The 14,636-nt window shown below is 40.5% G+C and overlaps 1 protein-coding gene across 1 annotated transcript in view; it reads right to left on the bottom strand.

Moving 5' to 3' along the window:
* LOC138796900 (V-type proton ATPase subunit S1-like) overlaps positions 1-14,636 on the bottom strand; it is a 70,286-nt gene that overhangs the window by 53,065 nt on the left and 2,585 nt on the right. The window contains exon 2 of the mRNA XM_069976635.1: positions 11,517-11,616. Within this exon, the coding sequence (XP_069832736.1) occupies positions 11,517-11,616 (100 nt within the window). The remainder of the gene's footprint in view (positions 1-11,516; positions 11,617-14,636) is intronic.

Here is a 14,636-nt window from a genome sequence, read left to right on the forward strand (position 1 = left end):
GTTAGCTGCACAGGGGGGCATTTAACAAAAGGCGGCCCAGGTGTACGCCACGAAAAAGAGCACATTTTGTCCTTTTCTGTGACCTCCTTCCGCGCCTGTAGATTTGTGCGCCTGCCATGGGGCATGGATCAGGTCCCTGCTCATTTACTTCAGCTATAATAAGAATAAAAATCTCCATACTATAATGCAAAGAATAACACAATCTGAAAAAGCACATGATGGAAATACAGCACATAACATAGTTGCTAAGCAGTAACTTTCAGCAGTGGTGGAGTCTTGGTTCAAGAGCTAAAAGGACTAAAACATAGAAAGTCAAGTTTTCATTGTGACCATAGCTGACCTAAAAAAACACTACTAGATTTAATGGTTATGTAAAGATTCCAATTATATACAGAATAGGTAGGGTGCCTCTCATGCAAAGTATAATATTATTTATTTTGATCACTTTGCTCACTGAGATTGTAGTGTTACTTTCTTTTAAAGGATTCATGACAGGCTAAACTGTGTGTGTGTGTGTGTGTGTGTGTGTGTGTGTGTGTGTGTGTGTGTGTGTGTGTGTGTGTGTGTGTGTGTGTGTGTGTGTATAAACTGCACAGTTCTATTGGTGTCACACTGAACTATAATTTCGTGTTATATATGTTGTTTGGAAAAAAAATATGTAGTGTAATAAAAGTAATGCTGTTTCAGTTAAATGTTTGGCCTGAACCCTCCCTTATACTTGCCCCCTCCTTAGGGTGGATTCACATGTGGTGTCATAACTTCACATCCAAATCCACTGCAAATCTCCATGTCTCACATGCAGAATCTTAGGGTGATGCAGAAGAGGAGCTAACAAGCCTTTCTGACTTTTAATAGTATACATAAAGTGCCAGAGCAGCATTTTTTTGCCCTAAATGAAGGAAAGATCTCTAAAATGTATGCAGATTTAGCAACCTATTGTAAAATCTGTAAGACAGATAGCAGCAGATTTGTCTGTGGCATAAAAATATGCTATATATATAATTCCACCCTCAAGTTTAAAAAGGTGCAAAGGTTTTGCTTCCACAATAGTTAGTGAGTTTGTGTTGTGTGAGCGCTTGGTGCAAAATCATAAATTCCTCTATGCCTTAAAAAAAAAATGTCCCCTTAAGGCCTCATTTACACATCAGGAAAATCTATCCAGGTTTCTAATCAGGAAATCTGGATAGATTTCCTGACCCATAGGGTTCTATTGGGCATGGGCACCCTTCAGTATTTTTCCTGCAGGGTGTCCGTGCCAGAAAATAGGCTAGGAAATTATAGGACATGTCCTATAATTGTCTGGAATCTCCGTATGGATGCCCCATAGAACCCTATGGGGGCAACTGGAATTGCAGACAACTCCAGATGCGCATCCAGAAATGGTTTGGAATTCCAGATGCACTGCTTACAGCCTGGACCAGCGCCAGCACCTGGGCAAGTGCAGCCGGGTGCTGACATTGGCCCTTTAACTGTATGCTCACCTAATTAGAAGCGTATACAGTTAAAAGCAGCATTGTATTTGACAGGGCGAGGAGCAGTTGCTTAGGTGCTCCTTCTACTCTTCAGTTGTTGTTTTTTTTTTCATTTTAACCCTTAAAGGACCGGGCCATTTTCAGTTTTTGCTTTTTCGTTTTTTCCTCCTTGTGCTTAAAAGGCCATAGCACTTGCATTTTTCACCTAGAAACCCACATGAGCGCTAATTTTTTGCGCCACTAATTGTACTTTGCAATGACAGGCTGAATTTGTTCATAAAGTACACTGTGAAACCAGGAAAAAATTAAATGTATGGTGAAATTGAAAAAAAAACAACACTTTTTTTACTTGGAGGGATTTTTGTTTTTACGCCGTTCGCCCTGGGGTAAAACTGTCTTGTTATATATGTTCCTCAAGTTGTTACGATTACAACGATATGTAACATGTATAACTTTTATTTTATTTGATGGCTTTTAAAGAATTCAAACCATTGTTAACAAATATATGTTCCTTAAAATCGCTCCATTCCCAGGCTTATAACGCTTTTATCCTTTGGTCTATGGGGCTGTGTGAGGTGTCAGTTTTTGCGCCATGATGTGTTCTTTCTATCAGTACCTTGATTGCGCATATTCGCTTTTTATTACAATTTTTCTGGATTTGATGCGACCAAAAATGTGCAATTTTGCACTTTGGGATTTTTTTTGCACTTACGCCGTTTACCATGCGAGATCAGGAATGTGATTAATTAATAGTTCGGGCGATTACACACGCGGTGATACAAAAGATGTTTATTTATTTATTTTGATTTATAACATGGAAAAAGGGGGGTGATTCAAACTTTTATTAGGGGAGGGGGCTTTAATAATAATAACACTTTTTTTTTTGTTCACCTATACTAGAAGCCCCCATGGGGGACTTCTAGTATAAGTCTACTGATCTCTCATTGAGATCTATGCCGTATAGTTATACAGCATAGATCAATGAGATCGGCACTCTAATAGCCGCGGTCCCGGGCTACATGCGGCACCCGTGACCGCCCCGCTCTGAACAACCCTAGGCGGCCCAGGATGTATGGGTACGCCCAGGGTCGTCTAGGAGTTAAATCCATAACACACAGGGAGTGTAAGTATAAGTAACATATGTTTTCTATATTATCTAATTCACCTGGTTTTGGCTTTTAGGCTATGTTCACACTGTGTACAAACAATGGTCGTTGTTTTAATTTATGGAGTCTATTAAATTCAATGATGTTCATTTTTTAAAGGTTAGTATGGCTGTTATTTTAACGTCTGTTCTTGTTTTTAAAAAATACACTGTGTGAACATACTCTAAAGGTGCAGTAAAAACCATGTAAGGGAAGCCAAACACTGTGTTATGTGAACAGTCTAGTAAGCATAATGATCTAGCTTTGGCCATACCAAGGGAATTGTAGTTTCGCTACAGCTGGAGGGCTACAGGTTTGAAACTTGTTAGTCAAATGTGTTGTCTGTATTGCTTTTGTTTGCCCATTATAATATGCGTGAAAATATAGATAGATAGATAGATAGATAGATAGATAGATAGATATAGATAGAATGAATCCCTATTTACTTGGCCTGTCTTCAGTGTGCAGACATGACCTTTTGTGAAACTCATTAGCAAGGAGTGACACACCAGGGAGGGGCTGAATCCCACTGGTCTTATCAAATATTTATACTCTTTTTGTGACATGCTTTTTCTTCTTCCTATTAAATCAATAGTCTTAGCATTTTAATAATCAACATGAGCATTACTTGGTAATAACAGAGACAACACAGACTAAAAACTGACAAAGGCTGAATACTATTACATAAATGGTCAATAGCACATATATTTGGAAACCTCTTTGTTTTTTTGAACAAATAATTTTGTCATGGGAGTGGAATTTTTAATAAACTTTCAAAATATCAATATTGGGCAAGATATGAATTAATAATAAACAGATTATCCCCTTAAGGACAATTTTTGTTTTTGTACTTTAGTTTTTTCCTCCTTGTGTTTAAAAACCCACAGCACTTGCATTTTTCACTTACAGACCCACATGAGCCTTTACTTTTGTGACACCAATTTACCTTTGCTATGACAGACTTAATTTTTCCATAAAATATTGCTGCTAAACTGAAAAAAAAATATTTGTGTTGTAAAACTAAAAAAAATAAGGCAAGTTATTTATTTTATTTTTTTTCATTTCGGGGAGTTTTCGTGTTCACACCTTTTCCCCTATGGAAAAACTGACATGTTATCTATGTGATAACTCACCATGTGCAAGTGTAGCCCATTAGGAAGTGTTTCCCATAGAAGATAGGAGCAAGGTAAACCAGGGAATAATGTCTGTTTCACCAGCTGCAAAATCATGTGAATGAGGAAAGTCCACAGCTCCTTAAAAATGTTTGCATTTATTTCATGTCCTTAAAATGGTACTAAACGAAATAAAAAACACACCGACGTGTTTTGGATCGCGGTCCCTTATTCATGGCAATAGTATCAAAACAACATCAATCATTTATATATACAAGGAACACCAACCCATAATAACAACACATGGGGGTAGAATGAAGACCATATGATCATGAACACAAAACATTATAACAAAATCATTACCTTGTAAATGAATGACAAATTACTCCTATATTTCAGGCCTCAAGGAAATCACAATATCCAAAAGGCCTCTCTCTTTCTAGGCAGATGCAACTAGTCTCCCTCACGCCATGGACAGCATACTCTTTCAATAGCACGAATTGTGAGACTAGGGAGCTCCCCTGGTGGACATCAAAAAAATGATGAAAAAAAAACAGACATACAGTAGTTTTACTATATGAACGAGTAGAAACTGGAACAAGCCCCCTCATGGTGCGAGTCCTGGTGAGCAGCCGCAGCAGTGACTGGTCCTGGAGCAGGACATAGGTGATTGGGCACACAGAGCTGTGATGGAACCACGGATGGTGGCCGGAGTGAGTGAAGGCTGGTGGTTTGTTGGCTGGAAGCCCTGGGAGAGCTAATTAGCAGCAAAGAGCCCAGGTGAGATCACTCCATGTTATTTGTGCTACTGCTTTGCTAAAAGTTTGGGGTTGATGAACCGGTGTGACTAAGAAACAATGGGGCAGTGTAATGCTGGGTTTACACGGAACAATTATCGTGCGAATTTGCACGATAACGATAGAATTCGAACGATAATCGTACGTGTAAAACCAGCGAACGATCGCACGCCGAGCGAGAAATCGTTCATTTTGATCTTTTAACATGTTCATAAATCGTCGTTCGTAGTTTGCAAAAAATTCGCTGATCGTTCCGTGTAAACAGTCGTCCGGACGCCCGCAGCCCCGCCCGCCGCCTGGCCCCCCGCTCGCAGCCCGGCCCCCCGCTCATCCGAAGCCCCCTGCGCCGGCTCGATCGCCACCCCCACAACCATACTTTACCTGCTCCGCGTAGCAGGTCTTCCACATTCCCGGCTCCCCTCTTCAGTGCACTGATTTGCTGAAGAGGGGAGCCGGAAATTTCAAATGGCTCCTCTTCAGCCAATCAGTGCTCCTCTTTAGCACTGATTGGCTGAAGAGGAGCCGTTTGAAATTCCCGGCTCCCCTCTTCAGCCAATCAATGCACGGCAGCACTGATTGGCTGAAGAGGAGCCGTTTGAAATTCCCAGCTCATCTCTTCAGCCAATCAATGCGCTGAAGAGGGGAGCCAGGGATTTGAAGACCTGCTACGCGGAGCAGGTAACGTATGCTCGTGGCGGCGGGGGCAATCGGAGCGGCGGCGATCAGAGCGGCGGGGGTGGCGATCGGGGCGGCGCAGGGGGCTGCGGTTGAGCGGGGGGCGGGCGCGCGATCGCAAAACGATTTTTTCGTACAATATATCGTACCGTCTAAACGCTGATCGTTATAAAAAAAAAACGTTACTTCGAAATCGTTAATCGTGCCAATAATCGCCTCGTGTAAACTTAGCATAACTCAAGACTGGCGATTCAGCTGAAGCAAATTTGTATTTCTTTGTGTTCCATACAAATGGAACCGTCAGATAAAATTGATATACTAAATTAAATCACACCAGTATAAATTGACAGACTCATGGTGCGTTTACACAGACAGATTTATCTGACAGATTTTGGAAGCCAAAACCAGGAATGGATTTGAAAAGAGAAGAAATCTCAGTTTTTCCTTTATGACTTGTTCTCTGTTTATGGTCTGTGCCTGGCTTTGGCTTAAAAAATCTGTCAGATAAATCTGCCTGTGTAAACGCACCATAAGGCCTTATGCACACGTTCAGTATTTTAAGTCCGTAGATTCTTCCCGCTATCCACCCGTACAATCTGCCAAAAATTATGGCTGCTCAAGCTAAGTAGTGCATCCGCATTAATGTAATTTTTATTTTTTACTCTGTCCTTATTTTTTAACATGTAAATTATAGCTCATCCGTATTTTTTTTTTAACGGAAATACGGATGACAACCAGATTATAATATGTAAAAAAAATAGCAGATCCTATTGATTTCTATGAGAGGTTCAGTAAAAAAAAAAAGTCTGCACTAGGACACGTCCTTTTTTTTCCGCATTGGTTTGGTCCATGTAATCTACTGATCGTGAATAGCCCAATAGACAACAATGTGCACTAACTTGAATATGAAAATACAAATCCATAGATTATGGGTCGTGTGAATAAGGCCTAACGCTGAGGTTCCACCATTCAACTTATTACCTTAGTGTTTCCCTCAGCTAAGCAAAATGATAATATCAGCTGCTAAAAAAAAGTCATACTGAATTTGTGATGTTATCCTGCATTAGAAAAACATGGCCACTTTCTCCCAGAGACAGCACTACTACGGTTTGGGTGGGATTTTGCAGCTCACTTCCACTGAAGTGAATGGAGCTTAATTGCAAGCCACACCTGAACTGGAGACAAGAGTGATTCTGTCTCTGGAACAAAGTGGCCATGGTTTTCTAACACTGGATAATCCCTTTAATCTATCTTTGCTCTAGGCTGAGCTACCAGGTGGATTTAAACCAGTGCTTCTCAATGCCAGTCCTCATGGACCACCAACAGGTCACGTTTTGAGAATATCCTATGCACCTGTGTAAAGAACAGCTGTGATAATACCTGAGTAGCACGGAGTATAACTATATCACCTGTGAAATACTAAGCAAATCCTCAAAACATGACCTGTTGGTGGGCCATGAGGACTGGAATTGAGAAACACTGCTTAAGGGTATGTTCACACTTACCGGATCCGCAGCTGATTTTCTGCTGCAGATCCGCAGCAGATTTCATTTAAATAGCTGAACACAGCATCAAATCTGCACCATAAATTCTGCTGCAGATCTGCTGCGAATCCTGTAGATGTGAACGCACCCTAAGGTTGCCTTCACACGTACCATATCGCTGCTTATTTCTCGCACAAAACTCGCATCAAACTCACATGAAAGTAGCCGTGTTTTTTGTCGTGTTGAACTCGCCTGTGAAAATCAAAACTTGTAAACTTGTACGCATGTAAAAATCGCACCAAACACGCAGCGAGAATACACATACAGTGGCTTGATAGCAATCAGTATCACTGTGGATTTATGTGCGAGAAACAGAGATAAATACACAGCGATACGGTACGTGTGAAAGCACCGTTAGGGTACATTCACACGTACCAGATCTGCAGCGGATTTCTTGCTGCGTATTCACAGCTAGATCTGCTGCGGATCCCTGCCCAGTAAACTCTATGGGCAAACAAACTCGCAGCAGGATGCACATCCTGCTGCCAATCAGTGCGCTGATTGCTCGAGCGGGACGTGCCGAGAACCCCCGAAGCAAGCCGAAGCGTGGACCAGGTGATGTATACGCTCCAGCGGCCGGGGGGTTAACGGGGCAGGCTGCTGACAAACTCGCAGTGGGATGTATATCCTGCTGCGAGTTTGTCTGACAATAGTTTACTGAGCAGGGATCCGCAGCGGGTCTCGCTGCGAATTCCCTTAGAGAAATCCTCTGCAGATCCGGTACGTGTGAACTTACCCTAAGGGTGCCTTCACACGTACTGATCCGCAGTGGATTTCACACTGCAAATTCGCAGCAAAATCTGCTGCGAATCCAGTGCCTTTCATTCCTATGAGAGCACACACTCGCAGCGGGACTGACATCCCACTGTGAGTATGTGAGTTAACCCCCGGCCGCCTGACAGACTGACAGAAATACGTGTGTAATATGTGTAAACATAGCCATACACTAGGATTTTCTTCATAAAACCCTGTTTCAGAAAATCTTTAGCATCTGCCCCTGTATGAACTATACATATTGCGTAGTGTGTGTGTGTGTGGAGGAAGGGGGGGAAGCAATGTTTTGTCAGCAGCCTGGGGCACATGGTACAGTTAGAAACATTTTTGAATGCACTGTATTACATGACTTATGATGAAAAGAAACATGGAAAAAAGTGACAAAAACCACATACACTTTTACACTATTCTTCATACAGTATTAAAGATTATGGAGGACATAAAAAAATAAATAAAACAGTTTATATGGCACTTTTTCTGAGCAGAAATGTGTGAAGAAAGACTTATTAACAATTTTCTTGAATACTATTTTAATGCTCTAATATTAAATTAATGGTAAAATGTTGTTATAATTGGATGTTAATGCTTCTGCTCTACTGAAAAACATCGATTTTGAGGAACACCAATTTTCTGAGCCTGTTAGCTGTTGATTTGTAAGACTATTTCTCAGAATACCAACTGACATTCTATTGTACACAGGCGAGCAAAGTCTTCTTTCAATACACAATCTCATAAAAAATTAATCTGAATGATCTGCTGGCCTATACATTTTTCATAAGTCTGCCTAGTGAGCAAAAAGACTTGGACGTATAACCAGATGGTCCCCTCAACTGGGAGTAATATGTTTCATACTGGACACTTTCTGTAGATGACAAGCAATAACAAAGAGAGAACTTTTTATTGTAATTGATTTGTAATAAAGTATTTAAATGTTCATAATAATGCCAATGAACCCCAACTTATTTATTTATTTTTACAAAATATCTAAATAGGATTATCACTATATTGCAAAGCTACAATGTAATAAACTGTCCCAGGTGCATGTAATAAACATTTTTCAAAGTGCTACTGCTCTGAACAGTTTCTGACACAGACAGTGGTGGCAGCAGAGAGCACTGTGTCAGACTGGAGAGAATACACCACTTCCTGCAGGACAAACAGCAGCTGATAAGGATAAGTATTGGAAGGCTTGAATATTTCAAAGAGAAGTAATTTACAAATCTGTATAACTTTCTGACACCAGGTGATCTGATTTTTTTTTTGTTTTGTTTGGAGTACCCGTTTAGCCTAGCCTGACATACAACCCCTTGAAATCAGGTCAGGAATTAACAACTGCAGCTGTCACCAAAACTGATATTCCAGATAGCTCAGGCAGGATTGTGGGTACAGCCATGATCCTGATTTTCTTTTATTGCCAAGGATCTGAACTTTAAAAATGTCAGACATATGATCCCTAGTAGCCTTGACATATCCGATATGTCTTTGGCTAGTGATTTGCCACCTTGCCATGCAGAGCCGGACTGGACATAAAAGGTAGCCTGGCACAAGCCCACATACAATATCGATTGTTGGCACCTATTGTAAAAAATAGTGCATTTTGTTGTAATTTTCATCTTCCTTCCTCACACCACTCACTTCAATATGTAAACCCGACCATAAACACAAGAGTAATTAGAAAAGTAATTAGAGTGGTACATAGGAGAAACTGACCATATGGCCAGCACAGAGGCTCGATTCACCCCAGTGTAGGGAGTAAAAAAAAGGTATGGTAAACGATAGCAAACTAGAGCTTTTTGGAACAACTTGAAATCGTTCACCATAACACACAGAATGATAGTCGTTAGTTGCAATTGTTACTGCAATCATTTATTCCTTCTGATCCCAGCAAAAGAACAAACAATGCGTATTTAGTGAACATTTAGCAAAGGATTAACGATGATCTTATGGTCATCTTAAAGCGAATGTACCACTATACATGAACAGACTGGCGGGGATGCCGATGCCGCAGTCCTTTCATTGAACCGTCGCCCTGTTCCCACGCATGGCGCTGGTCTATTACCTAGCACAGGCCAGGCTTTAAGTACTGGAAGTGCGACCGCCGGCCCCCAATGTGACAATATCCCCTTCCCTCTGTGACACAGCTCCATTGATTCTAATGGAGCCGCACCACAAAGGGATGGGGCTTTTGTCACACTGGGGGCCAGCAGGTCCCCCCATGCTGTATATAGGCAGTTGGGGGGGGTTATGTGGCAAGAATCCTATTCTCCTGCATATTAGGAGAATGGCTAAACAAAATGATTTACCGTAAGTAATACACCAATCTGTTTAGCATTTCTGTCACTATTTTATGCTGCCCTCATTTAAGGTTCACACACAGTATTTTTGCTCAGTATTTTGGTCCCCATATTGCAACAAAAAACAGGAGTAGATTGAAAACACAGATAGGCTATGTTCACACCCTGTTGAACTTTAGTGGATTGCTGTCATTTTATGACAAATAATAATAATTACGGCCATCCACTAAATTTTAACAGTGTGTCAACATAGCCTTTCTGTGTTTTCAATCCACTCCTGGTTTTGGTTGCAATATGAGGACAAAAATACTGTGTGAACATAGCCTAAGGCAGCAAAAACCTAGAGACAGATTCCCTTTAAATTCAAACAATATAACAATTTTTTGCTTGATAACAGGGCCCTTACACCTGGTAGCCCAAAGGCCTTATTGCCACATGAGGAAATAGTCATATAAACACAACCTGGTAGTTGGGAGCTCAGTTATAGATATTACATATGGGTCCAGGACATACAGGTCAAGGCCAGACTACAGATAGCATGGAATTCAGTACCATAAACAGAACCATAGTAGTTATATAAGGCTGGGTTCACACTGCGTTTTTGCAATCCGTTTAACGTATACATTTTATGGAAAAAAACAGATGCATAAAAACGGATGCAATTATTTGTCATCCGCTTGGATTAGTTTTTCGAATCGTTATCGAAACGGATGCGTTTTTTTTTAACAGATACAAAAGTAGTGTTGACTACGTTTTTCTGCCCATTAAAAATTAACCAATTTAAAATGGATATGTTAAACAAATTGCAAAAACTCAGTGTGAACTCAGCGTAACAAAAAGACATTTGTCATATCAAATTGGAATGATATAAAAGTTTTAAAGGATTAAAATTGAAAGCACTTTATGTCTTTGTCCAATGTTCTTTTAACCAAGGCTACTTGAGACTCATCTGAGGGGCCTTACTAGCTGGCCATTTTGTATAATAGAGACATGACTCAGAAGCATTATATCATCATCAGAATAAGTTCTATTTCATTAGCAGAATTTATGGAGACTGCTCATTGAAATTATTGTGACTGATTACAGTTCGCCTCCTAAAAAGAAACCCCCCTCTGGTACAAAATGTTCTGCTCTTGAATGTGAACCTAATTTCCCGCTGCACATAGAAGTTTGGGAATAAGCTGGGTGACAGGGAGTACATTTATAATCTGTTATCTGCAACAATAAATTATGCCTGAATGGAACAGTTTGCACAGAAGAAGAGCTTTTACTGAAAGGCCTGACTTCTTTTTTTTTTGTGCACAAGATGAAATTTAGGATGTATCATTCATTATCTGGAAAAGACTCAATTAAACAATTGAAACAGCAATTCAGTGAAACATATCAAAATTATTACAGCATTTCTTCATTCAGGCTTAACTACTTGTTAACATGCAGTAAGACCTGAAACTAAATTTTCATTAAGGAATCATTTCATAGCGATAGAAATAGAAGAAATGATATGGCATTAATGCTATCTTCAGACTATGCAAATAGTCTCCAATGAAATCTGTATCAGGTAAACTTTCCCTTTTCAGACTCGGTTGCTCTAGTGTAATTATTATTGGCACTGGGATAGCTATGTTGCACATTTTGCTGTATCTAATATACTGCCATACCTATGTTACAGTTACATGTAATAATTTCCAATCTGAAGCACTCACCTTTCAGTTGACCATAGAAGGACGGGTACATGACTTAAAGAGTTCACTTCTGAAACACAGATACAAAACAGGAGCAGAAGCCCAGACAGAAGCTGCATGTCTGCAAGTGGAGAAGAATAGAGAATGATTCTATACAGCTAACTAAGCCTTACAAAAGGAGAAAACCAGTTGTATCCACAGCTTCTGGTTAGGACCAAGACAGGGTGCCCGCTGTTTTGGGTAAACAAATGGCAGCTTGTATAAACAGTAAATACACCACCCCCGCCTTGTTTTCTCTTTCAACCCAAAGTGCAGGGTAACTAAGGCACATAAAGCCATTTTAAAAGTTTAAAAGCAGAAGCTTTAGCCATGAAGGAGCACCTTGTGGATTTTGGGGCATCCCTTAATGTAGGATATTTTGCAGGCATCATTTAACTTTGCAGAAGCCTTGGGGTGCTAAAACTATTTTGATAGTTTATATTTTTATTAGTGCCATTTTGCGGTACATGTGACACCCTGAACACTTTTATAAAAAAAAAATTTATAATGTGAAACAAATTGAAATAATATTTTCTGCAGGTTGGTACATCTACAACTATACCTATTATACATAATTTTAAATGCTCTTTTACATTTTGACTTAAGGCTTAAGCTTAAGGCTATGTTCATACAACATATTTTGTGTATTAATCGCGGTTGCACACTGCAGTAGCGGCCAGAATAAACTTCACTGACACCGGCCGTTCTATGACACAGCCGGGTCACAGAACGGCTGGTGTCATACATAGTGTGAACCCGGCCTATATCTGCAAAAGGGCACCTGTGATTGGTCTCAGTACCCTTACTAGCGCTCTTTCGTGTACTCAGCTTTCCCAGTACCCTGATCGTTGCCTTGTTTCCTAACCTCGGTTCTGCCTTCTGATTTTGGACCTGATGTGCTATCCTGGTTTAACTGTTGGATTCTGATTTTGTATTGGGCTGCTATTTCGGTTCTGATTCATAGATTATAAGCTCTTGTGAGCAGGGTCCGTACTCTATATTTGGCTTGATGGTTATATGTGTATCTCTGTAATGTCTGATTTTGTCAGTGCTGCAAAATATTTTGATGCTATATCAATAACATTATTATTATTCCTTCCTGTCTCCCCTCTATGTAGTTCAGTATATGCATCTTCACCCAGTTGGGGGATGCCATTTAGGGCAGAACATCCAAGTAGGTAAGATAGAGGCTGTGTGAGAGGAAAAGGCTGCACGATCCCTACCTACATGTGACACTGTGTTTTGATCTGAGACCTGTAAAAGAGGTGTGGTGTTTTTTTTCCGGGTTAAGTTGATGTTTTTTTGCAGAACTATTTTGGCATACATGTGACATTCTGATCACTATTTATATAATTTTTAGGGAAGAAGGATTAACAAAAAAAGAGTAATTTTGATGAGTTTTTTATTTGCAGTCCTGCCACAAGTGTACCAGTTTATTTGAACATGTTTATTAGTACATGTTTTTAGTGCATATTTAACCTCAAGCATCTTTGATTTCATCACTTTTTACTATGGCCTTAGTGTCCATATTCAACAAGCCCATTGCCCCCTTTAAGGAGATAGTTGTCACAACTGTTGTGTTGTTTTGAGTGCCAAATATCGTCCCTTGTTTAGCATGATCCTGCAGATGACATCACAATATCAGCTGAAGGAACATTATTATTTTACTAATAAGCCCTTTTGGGTGTCTCTAATTTAAAAGATCCATAGACTTCAATGGGAAAGGTTGGTCCCAAAAATAATGCTAGAGCTTGTTATTAGTAGGGTGAGCTCTAGTTTCTATTGGTACCATTTTGGGGGACAAACTTTATCACTTTCTTTTACAGAGATAAATACAAACTGCTCCACCATATAGGGTTTTGCAGTACCAACAGACATATAGGGAGAGATTTATTACAGGGCTTTCCCACTTTATAGTAAAATAGTTCAGTGTGCAGTTTTAGTAACTGAATTCACGGCACTTACTGACAGCAGCTCCCTGTGTGCCTCATCATAGAGCTAAAATCAGGCTCCCCTCCTCCAGGCTGTACTACCCTGCTCTGTGGTGAGTCTGTCCATAAGATGGCCGACATGGAAGAGCATGTGACCATGCCCCCACCCTCCTCCATGTCGGCCATCTTATAGACAGAATGCCCACAGAGCAGCACAGCCTGGAGGAGGGGAGTCATCTTAGCTCTACAAGGTACACAGGAAGCTGCTGTCAGTAAGTGCTGTGAGTACACTTAATGATACTGTAGACCGAACAGTTTTACACTAAAGTGGTCAACTGTTTTAAGGCTGTGATCGGGGCATACGCCAAGAAGAAGGCGCAAATTCACCCCTTCTCCCTGTTGTACACCTGCCATATCGGGCAGCCGCAAGGCGAAGTGGAGGTGTGGCCTTGCAGGCGTGGTGCTTGCAGGCTCTAATCATGATACAAATCTACTGTACACCTGCTAGAAGCAGGAGCAGACTGCTGGCGCCCGGCGCAGGGCCAGCTGGGTTTGCATCTTTTAGTGAATCTGGCCAGGAAAAACCCATATGCCAGTCTTCAAAAATGTCCCCCATATAGTACATCTAGAGGATTTCCTGATAAATATCTCTGAAATTGTTAAAAATTAAGCATTTTCTACTAGATACTTGTGTATAGAAATAGCACAGTCTGCTGTACTACTCCACACAGGACAAGAAAAAGGGTAAACTGATGTATAACAGCCTACAGGATGCCAAATAGACACTCTTTCAGCAACTATCCAGTAAATATGTTTGATATAGGCATTAGGAGCGTTCCTGGCAAATGCAGAAAGAGTTCACTGCAAACACTGTGCAAATGTAGTCTTAGGCTATGCTCCCACACAGTATTTTTGCTCAGTATTTTGCAACCAAAACCAGGAGTGGATTGAAAACACACAAAAGCTATGTTCACACACTGTTGAAATTCAGTGCATGGCTGCCATTTAATGGCAAATAATTGCTTTTAAGTTAAAACAATGGCTGTTGTTTTGAAATAACGGCCCTTATTTGCCATTAAATGACGGCTATCCACACAGTTTCAACAGTGTGTGAACATAGCCTTTCTGTGTTTTTAATCCACTCCTGGTTTTGGTTGCAAAATACTGAGTA

The sequence above is a fragment of the Dendropsophus ebraccatus genome, chromosome 1, assembly GCF_027789765.1.
Source record: "Dendropsophus ebraccatus isolate aDenEbr1 chromosome 1, aDenEbr1.pat, whole genome shotgun sequence".
Lineage (NCBI taxonomy): Eukaryota > Metazoa > Chordata > Amphibia > Anura > Hylidae > Dendropsophus > Dendropsophus ebraccatus.